The sequence below is a fragment of the Chelon labrosus genome (assembly GCF_963514085.1).
Source record: "Chelon labrosus genome assembly, chromosome: 14".
In the NCBI taxonomy this organism is placed as follows: Eukaryota; Metazoa; Chordata; class Actinopteri; order Mugiliformes; family Mugilidae; genus Chelon; species Chelon labrosus.
In genome coordinates, this window is record NC_140347.1 from 16,440,058 (window position 1) to 16,459,628 (window position 19,571).

At 40.7% G+C, this 19,571-nt stretch overlaps 1 protein-coding gene across 1 annotated transcript in view; it reads right to left on the reverse strand.

The window, feature by feature from the left end:
* Positions 1 to 18,621, reverse strand: part of kcnk3a (potassium channel, subfamily K, member 3a) — a gene marked incomplete at its 5' end in the record, with an annotated part of 35,950 nt that extends 17,329 nt beyond the window's left edge. Inside the window, one exon of the mRNA XM_084560092.1 lies at positions 18,339 to 18,621. Within this exon, the coding sequence (XP_084416218.1) occupies positions 18,339 to 18,621 (283 nt within the window). The remainder of the gene's footprint in view (positions 1 to 18,338) is intronic.
* Positions 18,622 to 19,571: the final 950 nt, after the last annotated feature.

Genomic DNA, 19,571 nt, shown 5'->3' on the forward strand with positions numbered 1-19,571 from the left:
AGCAATCATAAAAAAAGGATGTCTCCCGCGCGAATAAACCTTGGGTAATATGTTTAAGCAGATTATTTTGACCTCTAGTTAGGTTTGTTTACATAGACACCAGGAGTAATAGCAGTAGTAAGCAGAATAAAGATGCCTCATGTTACCACATCTGTTGGAGCACACTGGCTCTGGGGAACAGAGGGGTGGTGTAAACCTTTTGATAATCCGTTCAAAAGGTAATTATTAGCAGCCAGTAATCATGGGAATGCTCGCTGTGCTCCTTTCTCTCCGGTCTCTGACTAAATCTATCATTTCTGTGCACATCAGGTGACGAGAAAAGTTGAATGAAGGTGGAATTGGTGTTGAAAAGAATCATGTAAAATATGGGTGCGTCTCGGTCATCTTTTTGTTTTAAACGGTTGTCATAAAAGTTGACAAAGGAAGTCTTTTTGTGCGATATTTCCCGCAAAGTTGACTTTGTGAATGTCTGAAAACTCCTGTACTGATTGATTTTTTTTGGTGCATGTACACACATATCGTATATCTTATCAGATCCTTTTGTTTAGCCTCCATGTAAACGGTTAAGTTGGAATCTCTAACCAGAATATAGTCAATGTAAACATAGTCACTCTGACAATGCCCTTCTGTAACTCTATATTAGAACTGGAGCAAACTGATAACTGTGTGGTTGCTACTGTGTCTGGGTTTTAAAAAAAAAAAAAAAAAAAAACTATTTTCTAAATCAATTCGATCTTATATTGAAAGATCCAATATCGATTCAGAAAATCCCTGCACCAATGTTTTAAACACACGTCATTTTCTTCATCCTCTCGTTAGAAACCATGCTGCATTCTCATGAGATGAGTTACTGAGAGGGAAAATCCACAGCACCACAGGTCTTTTCAGTCGTCATACTCTGACACGTGCTGAATGTTTCAACTGGAGGTAAAATAATGTGAAAATACTGTACCTCAAATCTCTGGCACTAAAGATTCTAGTTTTAAACAAAACTGTTTCAAAAGAGAAAAAAATCTAAACTAATTGATATTATACAGAATGGAATCAAATTGATCAAGGATATCGGTGGCAATACCCAGTCCTAGCTGCAACATAAAAATGTCTGCATAAAGAGGAGGTCAGGGTAGATGGATGGCTTGAGAAAACTCAACTATATTTGTTTCGTTACTGCAACCTCATGTTTAGTATTGTAACTACAGTGCACACCCGTAGGGTGATCTCTCCATAAACCCTAACCATGCCTTAAACTAAACCATAACCATTGTCACATCAGAGTTTCTCATACAATGTCAACACTACGGCGGCCCGCTAGGGTCTAATTTACTAATTTATAAGTCGGAAATATTGTGCTTGCATTGTTTTTCGCTATTGCTCCCAAAAGCAACTCCTCCTCCCTCTCCTCCCCAAAGCCGTCTCCTCCCAGCCCCTCCACACACACCGGTCGCTCACCTGATCTGTAATTTAACCTGACGGAGAAAACGGCTCGGACAACTCACATAGCGTGAGAAGCTATTTGGTTGTTCACTAATAAAAATTTACGTTACCATCACTTTTTTTAAAACCTGATGTTTGTGCTCTTGATTTTTAGACCATAGAGATGTAAAACTATTTAAAGAGAGTTGGTCAAGACCAAAGGAAACAACTCCAGGCGTGACGTTAACTAGCTTAACTTTATTAACGCTAGCTAGCAAAGTTAGACTGAAACATTTTTACAGTTGACTATAAATTAGATTTATTTGCTGATACTTTATTTAATGTTACATACATTTGCCCATAGAATGGCACGTCTCAAAGGCATTTTGTTTAGTATTCATGTGTATGAACTGCACAGACTGCAGCTATTTGGATTTAGCTGCTTGCTAAAGTCCAGTCCAATGCTGGCATCATTTTGAGGTTTGAGGTGTTAACAGCACAGCAGGAACTTTCACCAATCAGACTGCTTCATTACCCTACACCGGATAGAACAGTAGATACTCTGGCACCACTCTCCACCAACACTCATCATCATGTGGATGGGGCACAGATAGGTTAGCCCTGACAGCTGATATTAGGATAATTCCAGAGAAAATAGGTTTGCCGTCTGCTGTTTTGGCCACAGGTTCCAACAGGATGCTTGTTTTATTTAAAGGGGGTGGATATTAAATACGTTCTCATAATCTAGCGCTGCGATCGCTGCCCTCTGGGGTAAACACGGCTCACCTATCGCAGTTATTGTTATTATCATTACACCCCAGTGCGTGACAGGCCACTTCATCCATGTTGGCTTGTTGAGAGATTAAACAGATGCTGGAAAGGGAAAAAAATAAAAAATTGGAAACCAAATTCCCCTGGGAGACGGTATATAAGCCAGGCGAGCAAGAGTCGCTTGGCACTGTCGGACCGAATCATTCCAGCGCTCCGAGCCATTTGGAGTAGCGTAAAGCTAACACAACATACGAGTTACCAAAGCGTTCAACACAGTCCCCTCTTCCCCCTCCTCTGGATGCAAGGAAAGCTTGAGCCGTCACGAGCCAGTGAGTTGTGAGAAAATCACTTCAGGTTGTTATGATAAGGGCAGCGAAGAAGGCTTTGGTTTTTTTTCTGCGAGCCCTAAATATACAGTAATAGATTCTCACCTCTCACCTCAGTGTTTAGACTCTTGACACACTGCTGAGGAGACGACAGCACGTGATGTGGAAAGATTTTTTCTTGTTTCTCTTTTTCCTGCACATGTATGTACTGAGGCAGAAAAGCCAAGGCTGCTGAGGCTCCACGCTCTCTGTGTGTGCTGGAGGAGACAGCTTCATGCTTTGGGCACATCATCAACACTCAGCTGGCTGACATAAAACCCCCTCTTTTTGCGAGAGAAATGTGTGAGAGGAGTGTGTTTTATGACATAACTATGGTGTGGTCGTGTGACTAGCTATGCATGGGCTTTTCATAGCAATAGAGGCAGCTACCGTTTTTTGTTTTGGAGAAAGATTTGTTCAGATATTTATGGATGAATCTTAATTTTCATGTTCTGTTTTCATCTTGATTGAATTGCCTTTGGGGAAATTAGTTTTTTGTGTGTGTTTTATGTACTAACTAGGGCTGTCAAAATTAACCCATTAACGCGGATTAATCCATCATCATGATTAATCTGATTAAAAATTTTAACGCAATTAACCCATCTGCAGCACATACGTCTCTGGCAACGCATTTCGGGCAGTTTGTCCAAGTAGAGTTCAATTCAATTCAATTCAATTTTATTTATATTGCATCAATAACAATACAAATTGTCTCAAGACGCTTTACAAAAACCCGGCCTGAAACCCCCAGAGCAAGCCTGAAGGCGACGGTGGCAAGGAAAAACTCCCTTTTAACAGGAAGAAACCTTGAGCAGAACCCAGCTCATATGGAGGGACCCATCTGCCTAAGGCCAGCCGGGTACAGACAGAAGAAAGAGAGAAGAGTTACTGTCACACATGCGCAAATGAGCAGTTGATCCAGTACCGACAGGCAGCAGAACCCAACCCATAAAGATAACGTGCTGTTTAGCATCTTCCATCTGTATCTTTTTACTAACGCATCTCACTACAAGCTCTAACACAGTACGCGTATACAGTACCAGAGAGCCCATAATGAGATTCTTGATGAAAATTTCCCATCAGCATTCAGATATTTTTTTTTTGTTCTAAGAAATAAACACAGACAATTTGCAGCTATGATGATGTTGTGTCTCTTAAGCATCATTAAGGGAAAAGCGTCTTGATGCTTTTTGTTGGTGCCATCTCCCACATTTCTCCATAATTTGCTTTCAGGCAGTTCATGTAAAATAGCATGCATGGATTTTATTTATTTATTTCTTAGATTAACGCTCTTGTGGCCTATGAACTGCAGCAGCCTGGGCAACAATTGCATTATCATTTCTGAGAGAGTAAATCTTTGTTGTTGAGTGCTGTAAGAGTTTGATTAGTGACCTTTGAGCTGTGTTGACTGATTGAGCAAGAAAAATGGCAATCAGAGGCTTAAACCAGACCATATATGATACAAGTACTACATATTTTACTCAAATGATGCACCTGCACCAATCAGCCACAACATTAAAACCACTGACAGGAGAAGTAAATAACATTGACCATGTTGTGACAATTCAATGTTCTGCTGGGAAACTTTTGGACCTGGCATTCATGTGGATGCTACTTAGACATGTAGCACCCACCTAGACCAGACCAGGCACCCCCACCCCATAGCAATGACACTCCTTGATGGGAGCAGCCATCCCCAGCAGGATGCAGTCTGACACAGGTACACACACAAAAACAGTTCAGGAACAACTCAAAAAAACATGAAGAACAGCACAAGATGTTGACCTGACCTCCAAATTCACTAGATTCCAAACTTATCTAGTATCTGTGGGACAGAGGCCCCTCCCCTCAACCCATAGGACCCAAAGGCCCCCACTAACAACATTCTGTTGCCAGACACCACAGGACACCCTCAGAAGGCCCATGTCCATTCTCTGATGAGTCACAACTGTTTTGGAGGCACAAGGAGACCTACACAATATTAGGAAGGTGGTCATGATGTTATAGCTTGTTTTTGATGTAACATAGGTAGCGGTCATTAATGTATTTGTCCTGTGGTAATAATAAGAACAATAGGTAACAGTTGTTTGTAAAAAAAAAAAAGGAACTTCTTGGTGTGCCTTTTTGTGTGGAGTTTGCAAGTTCTACCTGTGATTTTAGTGCCTATTCCAGGTCCTAAAGCTTCGTCCTGCAGACCAAAGATAGCCGGTTACGTTCATTTGTGTTTTGAAATAGGTCATAGGTGTATTTTGTCCTCATGATGGACTGGCAACCTGTCTAGATGTACCATGCCTTTCGCCCAATGACAGCAGGAATAGGATAAGCAGTTAAGAGAATTGATGGATAGTTGGATAGTTGCTCTGTTAAAATGTAATGTGTGGGGTTTAGTGAAGAAAACTGTCCAAAAGATGAAAGGAAAGCCTAATTATGGTGAGGTAATGGGAAACTATGAAATCTAAAGTAAAAAAAATAAATAAATACTACAGTTCACCATCATCCCAGTAGCTTCTTCAGTAAATGGCTGATGGATGGAGAGTTTAGGTTTTTATTTGGAACATCTGAGGCTGGTGTCAGGTCTGTTAATGACCCAATATTCACCTCCTGAACTCTCTACCAGAATATATATATATATATATATATATATATATATATATATATATATATATGTGACCTAGATGACAGAGAATCTTCACAGACACCAGGGATTACAGATACAAAAATAACAGACTGAGGAAAAGTCATTGTTGATGCTGGTTGAAGTCTTGTATAAATCCTGGACTTTCCCTTCAGTGCCTCTTCTGGCTGCGAATTGAGTCAGAAGAACAAAGAGACACGACATTCACAGCCAGCATTGTGTCCTGGAGTCATATCCCGACTGCCTGCACAAGTCTCCAATACCTTTCCTTTTCAGGTCACGAGAGGAGGAACACAGTGACACTGCTTTATTCCAGAGACAGCTTGAACAGGAAGCCAGTCTGCTCTGCACGCGGGCTCGTCTTCATTTGTACCTCAGTCGGCTCACGCTAATGAGCCTTGCTTCTATTATTAGTACATATTTTAATGAAAGTTTAGACTGTGATTTTTATATTCTCTCACATACACATAAAAAATAATTCTCAACATCCTCCCAGTATGCAACATTATTCATTATAGTTCTCTTATTGTGAACAAATCACACAAAAGGACCATAACCAACAAAAGGACTGTGTACCCACAGCCTGATATATACTATTCCTCTGTGTCAGAGCGCCTGTCTAGAAACTATTTCTCCTCAGTGAACTGTGTTGCACCGGTTGACATTTTCCTGAACACACGCTGTAGTTTATTTTGAATCTCGCTGCTGTACACACTCACTAGACCACCAAGAAAGAGAAACCATTTGCTGCATGAGATAAGTGTCCAACAGTAGAGTTTGTTGAAAGCTACAGCGCCCAACTGTTTTAATAAATTGATATATATGAAAAACAAAAGGCAACTATAGCGGTGATTTGTCTCTCAAACTAAATAAAAATAAGATGAATCAAAGGCCCAGTGAAGGACCTGGGGGACGAAGCTTAACACACGTGAAAATAAATTAACTGTTCAGGTGAACTGAATGAAAAAAAAAAAAAAAAAAAAAAAAAAAAGCAGACAAACAAGGCCCAAAAACATCATCAGCTGCTCCCTGTCTTCATAAAAAAACCTTCCAGATACCTGCTGGTCCTATAGCTGCTCGGGGTTGAATGACCTCTGATTTTTTAAAGTGGACTAATATGTGGTGAAAATCAAGTCGACATCGACCAGACGATGGTGTCACACATAAAAACACAGTAGAAAGTAATCCTTTGCAAGAATGAAATCTATATTCTTCACCTGAATACATATTGAAGCGTTCCACACAAAAGAAGCTACGGAGGCTTTTCTGCAAGGTAGATGGTGCATTCACTGACATCATGGACAAAAATCACGCTCTACAACCACAGCAACAATGTCAACCAATAGAACACAACAGAAATTAACATGAACACATGAGCTTATCAATACCGTGCGCTGCAGATATGTATAGTCTATATACCGTCAGTAGCATTTAATTGTACTTCACAGCGTGCTGTAAGATCGGATAATGTAGCCAGGTTAAAAAATCTCCCAACACTTGTCCGAGCAGCTAAAGGTCTATTAACTTTAGACAAAGAAATTCACCATCAAACTGTTGATTTGCAGCCTCCATCTCTCTGTTACTGCAGGACTTTTTCGTGACATTGTTAACTGACTGTCCTTGAGATGATGTGGACCGTTCCTCTGCTAGCGCTAGCAGATCTTTTTCAGATGAGCGTGAAATGCAGTAGTACTTCAGCTGTATTTCAGGACTGACATGTCATGATAGTATGAGCTTCATCTTAAGTGAAGAATGTCCACACACTTGATGAACCGCTGCTAGTTTGCTGCAATGACCAACTGGTTCTCCTCACCTGTCTTCTCGGAGGCATCCGTGTTGTTATTGTCACATGATCGGCGACTAGTCAACTTCCTCCTTAAAGCGTCATGGCACAGCAGTAAAGTCGTCTAGTCAGTACAACTCCTAATTGCTGCATATATGACCAAGCTGTCTTGTACTTTCAAAGCATGAACAAGCAATCAAAACAACTACAAAAGCAAAACAAGGAACATATCCAACAGAAACGATGTTCTGTATTTGTGTTTTTAAAGACTTCCATCATCAGCACTAACTCGTGCTTTGTGTTTCACTGGGTTGTGGAAAAAAAAACAAATAAATCTACAGATTCTTTGTCATTTAAACTGAAATAGCTAATTTCCTGTGGACATTTACAATGTAGCTTATGTAGTTATAACACATATTCAGTTCCCGAAGTGCTGGGTACACTTCTCAGTTAATCTCAAATTTCCACTGGAAGGATTAAGACATTAATCGAGCGAACGTGGTCCACCCCCCCCCCACCACCACTAAAAGCTCCGAGCTGTGAAAAGAGTCACATAATTCAATATCGCAGGACAAGATATTACAGGCGTTCTTTCATTCAGAGAAAAATAGAGAAGAGTTCACATTTCTGATCAAATAAACTTCACAGGAGTCAGTTTGCCACAGTGCAGCTGAGACTTTGCACGTCGCGTAGGGTATATTTACACTCTGGAGCAGAATCAGTAGGAAACTTCAAGCAAAACGAGTTCAGATCTCACTACTGTGTACTATTTTATTTGGTTCAACTCCAGTCAGCCCCCGCTGGATTATGAAGTCTAATAAATACAGCGTCATGTTTTGTTTAGTGAGCAAGCACTCAACTTTCCATTGAGCCAGCGGACCATAAAGCAAACGCACAATAGGTAAACACTGGCTGGTCATGTGAACGAAGCGGCCGCAGCAATGAGAGTCGCTTCCATCAACTTTCTCAGACTTTACTCGTGCGGATCCAGACCAAGCGAACAAGCTTTCTCAGCCAATAATAGCTGTGGATGTTTGAACATTTCTCTCTGTAGACTCAGTCCGTCCCTACAGATCAGTGTAAAGGTCTTGATGTAGGTCACTGGTGCCAAAATGTGAGTATTACCGAGACTAAATGGAAACTCCATATAAAAAGATTTATTTGATTTTGTCAAATTATTTCACCGCTGTCTGTGTAAAGTTTGTTGTTCGTGCAGGTTGCTTATTCAATCCAGAAACTTTGGCAAACTTTCAGGAACGTTTAAACAAAAGTTTCCTTTGATGCAGCTCAAGATTATCTTCACAGTATTTCACGCTAAAGCTACGTTAGCCAAGAATTCCCTTTATACATGTGGTCTATGGAACAACAGATAAGAGCTTCTCGCCACGCTCACGCCTCATTGTTCGTCTCCATTTAGTAAAGAGGTGAATTCGTAGCGAAGCCTTGGAAAAGCTAGGGTGCTTCAACTAGAATTTCAAGCAATGGTTTAAATGCTGGAAGAAAGAGAAAACTGAATAAAAACACCAAACCGTGGGTGTGAGGAGTTCTTCGAATGCCAGCTGGAACGGAGTGATTATTTGAAAGCTTTTTAAAAGCTTTCTAATAATGTGCGGCACCAGATGTAAACAAAAAGAAGGCCCATGTCTGGGATTTTGGCCAGTGGGACACTTCTACCAGTACACAATGAGAGGAGCTCACATTTATTTCTCTGCTTTGTAAATGTTGCCTGCTTAGTGAGCTAACACCTGACAATATAGTGTATCACATATCTAAAAATAAAGCTAAAACTAGACCTTGAGATGTTTCACCACTCATTCAAATGGCTGCTTCGGTTTTAAATGACTGGTGGGGAGTTGGTTTTTAATTTTTAATATGATCCACAAATCGGAGGGTGAGCGGTTCTATCCCTGCAGCATCCCACATGCCAGAGTGTCCTTCAGCAAAGACCCAGTTGCAGTGAGTTAATGGGTAGATGTGACTGTAAAGCACTTTGAGTACCAATAGTGCTGTATAAAAACAAGACCATTTAACCTGGGTGGTGTCTTCTCTCATACAGTTAGTGGTTCCATTAACGTCCAATGACTCATGCTAATTTCATGATGACACCACCCACACATGCTCAAACAAAAACATACTCAGGATGTTCCAAATACAAAATATAGATGTGAAGAAGCTCGGGTGAGTCATGAGACATCAAATTCCTCGAAATGACCTGGATGACTGAGAATAGTAACCGACATAGTCCACCATATACAGAATTATACGTAATCACAGACTGTTAACAGTGTGAAGACAGAGCTCGGCACTATAAATGGATTGTGCAGCATTTGGCGTCACAACCTCTTTCTTCTGTATTTCACTGTAATGAAGATCATCCAGTCTTGAACAGCTTCCGTTTAAATGCTCCTACAACATCTATCTGATCTTCTACAACCACATATTCCATTAGAGTCACTCATGAGCAATGACCACTTGAATCTGATTGTCCAAAGAACAAGGGAGATTCTGCACATTATCCTTCCCTAAACTTTTTAAGTCTTATCCTGTAATTCAGTTTAAAGGATACATTTTTATTGTGTGTTTTACACTACTGTTTTTAATCTTCTTCCTCTTATTGCGTGTATTTTCCGTGTCTGTACAACTCATTGATTGGATTTTAAATCTGCTTTACACGTGCAATTGTCTTGTCTTGACTCACTGCAGTTCAGCTTCTTTCATACAACTTTATATCTAATTAATCAACGTAACCAAAGGACCGAAAATCATAACAGCGAGAGTAAAATGCAAACTGAGCCACAACCCGAGTTCAGACTGCGCCGAGACGTCTGAGGATGATTTATAAGTTTAATAAACATGTAGTCAATCCGAGGAAGTAAAACTCTTTTTGCCTTGCTTGTGCTCATGTCTCAAACACATTCTGTAGCTTGTGAGAGGACTATCCCGAGAATATCACTTTAAACCAGGGGTGTCAAACAAAACTGCGTGAATCGTAGGAATAGCAGTTACTTTTATTGGAAAAACTGGAGTCTTCAATGTAATTTTTGCACTTTGCAAATTCATCCCACGGCCCAGATTGGAACCTCTGTATGTTTGACACCTGTGCTTTAAATGTTTACAAGCCAAATTTTAAATTACCCACTGAAATGCTTTTATATGAAGGCATGTCTCTACTTTTGACCTCTTCATTTGCCCTTATTCAGCTGTGCGCTTACGGTTGTCTTGCAGTTTGTGATCTTCTTGTAACCTTAGTGACACAGAGCTGGGCTCGTCATACAAGAAGAGCTTCGTCATTCGGCATTTTCAGCCTTGTAGCGGCACTGACTCAAAGATCCCAAGACCAACGCTCTCTCCTAATTAAAATGTGGTTAACATGCTCATAAATGTCACACAGTTAGTCTTGTGACACTGTCTTCTTGAAACGTGTGTCATTTATAGAAAAACACGCCGGTATCAGTCGCAACAAAAAGCACTGTGTCTCTTCCTTGATGAAAAAAAGGAAACGTGAAATACACGGCTTTCTCTTTTTAGCTGTCACATTACATCTGAGCGTGTCTCCATGACGGGTTGGGAGGGCAGAGCCTCTCCGCCGAGCACATCACTGGGTTATGTAAAGTAATTTGCTCTGTTTTGAGGGCGCCCCTCTATGCAAAGATTTACAGTCACCTTATACCCGGATCACATAAAGCCCAGCAGCAGTTGCTCCACAGCAGGGCCGGTATCAGTTCACCCCCCAATTCAATTAAACTGTAAACTGAAACTACTCCTGTTGATTATTCTTGCTCCGATGATTCACAGTGGATGAGCTCTATTTTTCAGCAGTTTTGAGATATATGAAGAAAAAAATTAAAAAGTCAGATAAAAAGGAGCCATTTCTTCCATCAAATATGCATGCTTCGAATGTCTTCCTGGTTGTTTAGCCTCACTGTGTTTAAAGTTTGAGAAAATCGTGGCCTCGGTTAAATATTCTCAAAGCTGATATTTTCCCAAACATCAGCAGCGTGACTACAAACCTCAGTCTCTAGTGTTTCATAGAGACTGAGGTTAAATGCAATGTTTGTGACATACTTTGAGTTTGTGCATTAAAAAAAAATCTGAAATGAATCTCTGACAAATGGTTGACATTTGAGGTGGAAGAACTGGTGCACTGATAAAAAACAAACTGTCAGCACAGTGCTGAAACCGAAAAAAAAAAATTGCGATGCATGGGATTTCCATTGACTTAAAGGCCGATTCATGTTTTCCATATCTTACATCATGCGGTGTGTCTGCATGATGTAAATATCGCACTTCTTGCACGTGGTCATTATATCTGCGCGACATATTCTATTCTCGTTAAGCGGCTGAGTTCAGGTCTGAGCTTCGCTTGATTTAGCTTTAACTGTTGCTCTGTTAATTATGTCACCGTGTCTTCTTCTACTCTACCACAGACAAGTCACTTGCAATGTTACTAAAAACTGAAACACAGGACACCTACAACTGCATTCACTCTTTTTATTATGAACTTTATAATCTTCCCGTAAAAATGACGAAATGAATTGTTTAGGCTCGAGCACTCATTTAAATGTCATCTTTGATATCCTGGTCCGTTTAATACAACCATCAGTCGAACCAGACAACATGATTAGCACCACAAGTTGTTTATCAAACTGAGCTCAACCTTTCATGTTTGCATTAACAGTGGTGGCTAATAATGGGCATTCATTAGTATTTTCTTTTGCTAATTTTCCAGATATTCCCAATAAAGTGTCTTTCTCATGAAGAACCCCTTACAAAAACTGTAGATGAATAAATTAATTGTGCACCAGGCAAGCAATTTTCCCTCATGCGAGCGGATAGCCTGCCATCTTTGTTATCTTTGGCGTCACTTGCAATTTCATAGTAGTGAATATGAAAATTTGTATTTTCTCTTGCCGATGGTTTGGAAAGTCTGTTCAAATTTGCACTAGATTATAATTACTGGATATTAAGCACAAAATCTACCCAAGAAATTGTAAAAAAATGTCAACTTTAAATGACTACCTCATATTATAGAACATTTTGTGAAGCAGAAACCCCCAATAAAGAATTTTCTCATGGAACTAAATTACTAATTAACTAACTGCATCGGGCAAGCAATGCATTCATTAATATTTTTTTGTGTTGATATTCTGGATCTTCTATTGAAATGTACACAATATGAATGGAACTGCGATTTCTCTGTACTGTACATTTGCCTACACATGAACCTGGCAAACATTATTTAAAAAACTACTTTTTATCTTCCGAAAAAACACTTTCACCAAATATAAGCCCTCAGTAAAGCTTTATTCTCGTAGAATACAATAATGAAGCAGACAGTAAACTGTTGCAACGACACCTCCAAAGGCAAACGGTTGGTTTTTAAACATCCTATTATGAACCTTTAACACAGGGAGGTTTGGAGGTAATGTCACCAGAAAAGTGCAGCTCAAACTAGATTACACCTACACTAGCATAGTAGAAGGTGTTGCCTGTAAATAATCTGACAGACACGACTAAAAACATCTTTTAACAAAAAAGGCACTTTCACCAAACAGAACACGTCAATAAAGCTTCTTAATCCCGTCGCTGCTGAGGTCGGTACATCACTACATGAGCTAGGAGACTTCCTATTGTCACAAGGTTTATTGAAGTTGTATTTCTACTGGTGTTGTCACCTTTTTTTTGTATCTGTTCAGCGCCGACTCTCTCCTCTGAGAGAAGCATCTGTCTACGTCTGTCTGGTGACGATAGATGCCCACGTGGACTATCTGACGAGAGTTATCTTCTCTGTGCACTCAACCACTTACTGCACTAACCTCTTAAGCTGACTGAATAATGATGACGATACTAATGTAAGTAATTACCGTTAATAATTCAGGACGTGCCCTCATACAGTACGTAGCAGCTGAAAATGGATCTACGCCTGCTGCCAGATCAGAGACGGTGCCAGATATGAAAATAGAAAAATAATCAGATATTTTATCCGTCGTCAGTCCACATATAGAAACATTAGAGTCACTGACCCAGAGAGGATTTGCTGAGCATTCCTCCCTTTTTCAGCAACAGCCATCATCACATTCATACACTAATGCACTCGCACGCTTGGTAGCTGCACAGTGCAGCAACAACTGAAGCGCTGGTGGTGACAGAGCTGGGAGGGCTTCAGCTCTCTCTTTTAATGTGATGAAGGAGCGTTGCTTCTCCTCTGCAGCCTCTCCACGGCTTTAACCCTGCCTGGATGTTATCTTGGGATTATAGTGACTCGTACAGATTGGATGTCCCGGGCGCATGTGGGTTCAGTTTCTCGCCTCGACAGATTACAGATTCACAGACTGGGACAGACGAGGAGCTCCTCCATCTACGAGATGAGCTCACGTTTAATGAATCAACAAGAGGCAAACTGCCAAATGATCTTTGTGCAAAAACTATTTAACAAGAGGTGATTCACAATCATAAAAACACAGGAAAAATCATCAAGGAATGCTTCTAACTACAACCATATGGTGACTTTAAAGGGTCCTATTAAAAAAACAAACACAGCGTTTTTAAAGGGATGGTTACGAACTTCAGAGATTAGATATTAGACAAATGGTCAGAGGACAAAATGCAAGATTAATTGTCTTCAGCTTTCAATAGCTAGATATGGCAAAGGCATGAAAAAGGCAAAATAAAGTTATTAGAGGCTTGGTCCAAAACAAGTTATGATAAATTCATATTTTCTCATTTATCCCTTTCATGAAGATTGTGTTTTTATTTGAGATATCTGACTACAGAACAAAAGCGTTTTGACTTCTGTAGAAAGTAGTTCACAATAAATTCTCACAATGAATGCTTTCCCCATTGGTTTAAACTGAATCCAAACCTTGAAATGTACTGAAACATCAAAGGTAAAGTTGGGAACTTTTGTCTCCCCCTTCTGGAAGAAGGAAGACACAAATGATAAATAATGCCTTCAGTCTACGGTCCCTCACTCACTTCTCTTCTTATTTTTCTTTCTTGACACTACCTAGGTTCAGTTTTAAACTTACAAAGGACCAGACACGATGAGTTCATAGATCCCTCGTTACATTCATAACTTCTGTCTCTCAGCCGTCCTCCTAGTCGCTGTAGGCTACTCCGTCTCGGTTTCTGTGGTGGCTTCCGTCTTCAGCTCTGACAAACAATCAATGCTGGATAACTTAAATCGCCGCCAGTGCAGGAATGTCACCACAGACGCCATGATTTGAAACTCTGCTGTCAGATAAACGCAGAGAGATTAACCTGGAGCAGATTTGACCGTGGCTTCATTTAAATGAATACGTTACATAAAAGTGAAGAATTATAAAACAAGAAGGCCTTTCGTTTTATATATCTTGATTCAACGTGTGTACTTTTACGTCATTTTAACCTATCACCTCCGTGGCGGATACTAAACAGGTGCTAAAAGCTGTGTAACTTTACCACTGTCTGCAGACAGACTAACAAGCTAACTGGCTCAGATGCTACTGTCTGTCTCTGAACATATCTGGTGAGCTCTGAACTAGGGATTGAACAACTTTGGATTGTTTAAAGTCGATTAATATGTGGTGAAATGACGGTCAATGACGTCACACATTGAAAGTCATGGTTTGCAACAATAAAATCTATATTCTTGACCTGAATACATGTTGTAGCGTCTCACACAAAAGAAGCTACTGAGGCTTTTCTGCAAAGTAATTGAAGCTTGAACACGGGGTTTTATTGTCACGTGATCGGTGACTAGTCGACTTCCTGCTTAAAGCGCCATGGCACATCAGTCTACCGACTATTCATTATGTACGGGAAGCGTCTGGGGCAGCAAGTTTGTGCAAGCGCTTGTGTCGGCATCAGTTGAGTCATGTCAAGTGTATCTCAGCCTGTAGTTTACGTTACATATTTTGCTCGTATCAGTGAAGGTTTTTTGTTCGTGAATGCCTCTGGTCATGCCGTTGTCAGTTCAGTTTCATATAAAGGATAAGTCTTGGGAAAAGAAGGTGAGAACTTCTGTCATGTGGGACTTTAGAGTGTGGCTGTTTCTTGGAGGCTCCTGTCTGAACTTGATTTGTGTCAGACCTTTAGAAATACCAACAGAGTATTAAGTGTTTATGTTTTTGGGCAGCATTAATCAAACCTGTATTCCATATTTATACCTTCCTGCGTGGATTCTACCGAATGGAAAATGTGAGTAAGTGTGTAATTCGAGAGAACCAACCCTTTAATATAGCTTGTGCAAACATTACATGATGTGACACTGCGTGATGCACAAAGCCTACTGTACTCTATGTCAACATGTATTATATAAAAAAAAAAAACACCAAACACCATCTGTTCATGAGGAACAACATGAGCGATTCACCTCCTGAAATCACATGTTCCTGTCCTTATCAGATGACCCACGCAAAGGAAATGACACACGTCTTAAGTCTCGGGCAGTGATTTCATGTTTTCCTCTACGTGGTCTGGATGACTTTGAGGCGTCCATCCCCGCAACCTCCAGGTGAGGATTGAGACAGGACGGCTCCGGACTTTCATCAGACCCCCACCCTGAACAGGAGCTCCACAGTGGCCTGCCGTTTTAAGAGCTCAAAGCTCATTTGTGTTCCCCCATGTGTCTCACGTCGCCTCAATCTTTTCCCCACAGTTGTTGAGTAAATGGACACCCTGCCCTCTGCTTCCCCTTTCCTCTGTGGAAAGTGATGGCTGATTACTGATTGCAGCTTCTCCTCACTTCCTCACTTATGTTAAATTATTAGTAGAGCAAGTCAGGGCCTGAGCTTGTCGTGTATTCATAGCTTTCCTGGATATATTTGTTTTCATACAAATTTCAAAATAGCCTCGTTAAGATGGACTCATTTCCTCTTTTCCACACGAGCTGGAGCTCTCTGGTCCTTGGGGGTGTCCTGCGTTGGAGCTGAACGTCATGAAGCCTCATTTCTAAAAGGACTTTAATTATAATATCAAAGAATGTGTCAGGAAATAAGACGTCCGTGTCTATTTTTATGCTTAAACGTCACAAATGGGATGTTTCGCCCTCATATTGTGCTCCTGTGTTTGGATTTTACTCCAAGTCATGGCCGCGCGGTGTTGTGTTTACCGTACAGTATGTACAGTGTTATTGTCGTGTGCCAGGAGGACAGTGGAACAGCGAGGCTCTGGTGTTGTCATTAATACTTAATGGCCGGCTGAAATGCCAATCACTGTGTTTGTAGCAGCCGCGAGGCTCACAATTACAGAATGCGGCTACAGACACCCGGGGTTGGGTTAGTGTACAATTAGCCGCCTGCATCTGATAGGGTTACAAGTCACAGGTCACTACTGACAACTGCCCCGGTCACTAAATACAGGTAGGGAGACTCAGATAGGAGAGGGAGATAAGGACGGCTTCTAAACAGATTAAAAGAGCATGATATTGTGAAGCTGTGTGACATTTTTTGGTAAGAAGAAACAACACAATATCTCTTTCTCTTCCCCAATTTGCCACTTCAGCTTATAGCAGCTGACTTATAGCACTTAACCCCTATTTTCTCATGCTTAACAACCATGTCAGCGCCCTGGTTAATGACTTTAAATGAATACACTAAAAAAAAAAAACACGAGGATTTAAACGAGTGAAACTGTTATGTTGTGTTTTTAAATGGCATTTAAATGGTGCATTTGGTTGTAATGATGTTTGTTAATGTGAGCAAACTTTCGCTAAATGCTGCATAACTGGCATTTGCTGACTTTATGACTATCACTCTGACTCTGTGCTTTTGGCTCATTAAAGATAAACGTGATGTCTGGGAAGCAGCGGATTTAAGGGACTCCTAAATCACTCTAGCTACATAACGTTCATAGTGTGGCTTTAAACCTGAACCTATTTAATCTTTTAAAATAGTTTACGATCCATTCAGCTCTTACCGTAAATGTTTTTTATCAATGTGATGTAAAATGTATTTAACCATCTGACACATGTAACTTTGAGAGTCATTCTCTTTTTCTGTCTTTCTGATGAAACTCCCTCATCAAGCTGAAGCCTTTCCCTCCAACCCCCGAGGGAAATGTCTGGCTCTTCAGCTGCTAAATGACCTGATATGCTCATCAGCTGGTTGCTAACTGTGTCAATCTGCTATGTCTTGCTTTAAATTTGGGAATTAGTGATAAAAGCGGGGGTAAACAGTGAGCTGAAACTCCCTCAACAAGCTGAGCCTTTTGCCGTTTTATGATTTATCTCGAAAGTACAGCTTAAAGAGGGGATGCATGTTATCTGGCCCCAGATAAGAAGAACATTTGATTAATTTTCTTTGAAAAAGGAAAGAGGCAATATTTAATGAATTCCTTAGATTTTAGATTATGTCTTTCTGATGATACGTTAGATGTAAAGCTGGGTGTTGCAGCAAAGAACTGAGTGAAGCCGAGCTGCAATCAAATCACCAAAGCAAACAGGCTCATTTTTAAGATTGTGCAATAAAGAGCTGCCGGCCTTGTGCTGCGTGTCAGGGCCCCCTTTTTTGGAGCACGAGTAATGACTTAGAGCACAACAGAAGAGGCAAAAGAATGTCTCATAACTTATATTTCCTGGAGCATCATCTCCACCAGCAACCTTCAGTTATGAGCAGCGGAAATTCGTATTTGGAGAGAAGCTTGCCCGCAAGAGTCCCTCGCTCAGATGCTGCTGCACATGTGACTTTGAAGCTGCGACCCTTTCTCAGTGGTGCAATTTCTGTGAAAACGCTTCAGCATCCGAGGCTCTAATGACAATCTCTGTGTTTCTGCCTTCGTGAGCCGCCACCGACGGGTCACGCTGACATGAATAACCAGGGACAGGATGTGGTGTTTAGGGCTGACCTTATGTAAGCTTATGACCTTTACAGTAAAGTCTCACTCTTTACAGACAACAATTATATAATTCATATAATTATATATGACTTAATGGATATAAATGGTTATTAAAAAAAAAACAAAAAAAAAAAACATAATTTTAAAATTAGTTTTTCCACAAGTGCGTTTTCTTAAGACTTACAGGGGATTTATGATTCACCTGTTGCACTTTAAGTCTCTCTCATTATATGGCGTTTTTCATCTATATTTACTATCATTAGTCATAGAAGCACATGCACGTTTAACATTTATACGAGTGCTACATTAAAGTGTAAATATCAGGCCTACTTTGCTTTATTATTTTATTAAATGCCTCTTCCTAACGTGATTTTTGTCCATTTTACGCTCGTAAGTCCACATTTTACGCACAAACTGTACCATAGCCCGAGCTCACAAAATAATTCACTAAAAATTAATTTCAGACGTATTTAAATTCTCATCATATCAACTTTTTCTGCCGGTGTGAAAATAAAAGCCTGAGTTCCCACAGAGGACCTCAGCGCTGCTCTCTTACCGATGGTTGTGATCACAGTGATGGCGAAGTAAAAGGAGCCGGCGAATTTCCACTGCACCCCGGCTTTGTGCGGCTTCAGCTGCAGCACCACCTTCTCCAGCTCGTCAAAGTCCTCCTTGGACAAGTTGAAGGTGTTGAGGAGCTCCGTCTTCTTCTGGTCCAGGTTCTTCCTCTCGCTCGTCTCCTCCTTGGATTCCAGCGCGTCGAAGATCGCGGCGCCGACGATCAGGTAGGTGAAGGTGCAAATGATGAGGGCGAGGGTCCGCACGTTTTGCCTCTTCATGGTGGTGTGGTGTGGTGTGGTGCGGTGTGTGTGTGTCAGGGGGACAGGCGGAGTGTCAGCGCGGGTCTGGAGGAGGGCGAACTCGGCTGGCTCATGGCTGTGCGGCTCTGACGGAGCAGAGAGGCTCTCTGATTACTTTATGAGCTGAGGAGCTGTTCATTCAGCACCACCCCTCCCTCTCTCCCCCACCTCCCCCCTACGGGAACCCTCCCCCTCGATACAGCCATCCCCCATTTCCCTCTCTCTCTCTCTCGCTCTCCCCCTGCATGCATACAGGATGACAGGCCTTTAATTAATCAAATATATGTTTGATTATTACTGATCTACTATACAAAGATAATTTATTCCCCTCAGTTCTTCCCCTGGGAACATTTACCTGATATACCTGAATGTGCTGACAGATCTGAAACGTTTTTCTATAGGATTACTGCGGAAAAACAGAGGGAGGACAAGATTAGGATTAGCTTGAAATTTCTTAAGACAAATAAGTACAATCTGGGCACATGTCTGCTGTTTAGTCCTGGGTCTCAGGGTTGTGTTCTGTCCACTTCTCTTTCTAGAAACAGTGGACAAATTAGGAATAGCAGCTATTTTCTTTATTTTATTACCTTGCAAATTCACATTGCAGGCCAGATTAGACCTTCTGGAGGCCTGCTTTTGGCCCACCACATGTTTGACACCTGTGGTGTAAAGGAATAAGTAGAGGACTATTATTTACCCTGGTAAAACTGTAAAATACCAGTTATAACTTTTATTTATCAAATTTGAATAGTCAATCATTTAAAATACATATCATGCATACATATAATAGAAAACTATTTTTTTAAATCATTTATCACTGAATTATAATTTGAAAAGAAGACTGTTTCAGAGCCTGTGGTGTTTATTAATTCACATTTAACCCACCCTTTTCTTAACCTTAACCAGTGTTATTAGTCTAAACCACAAAT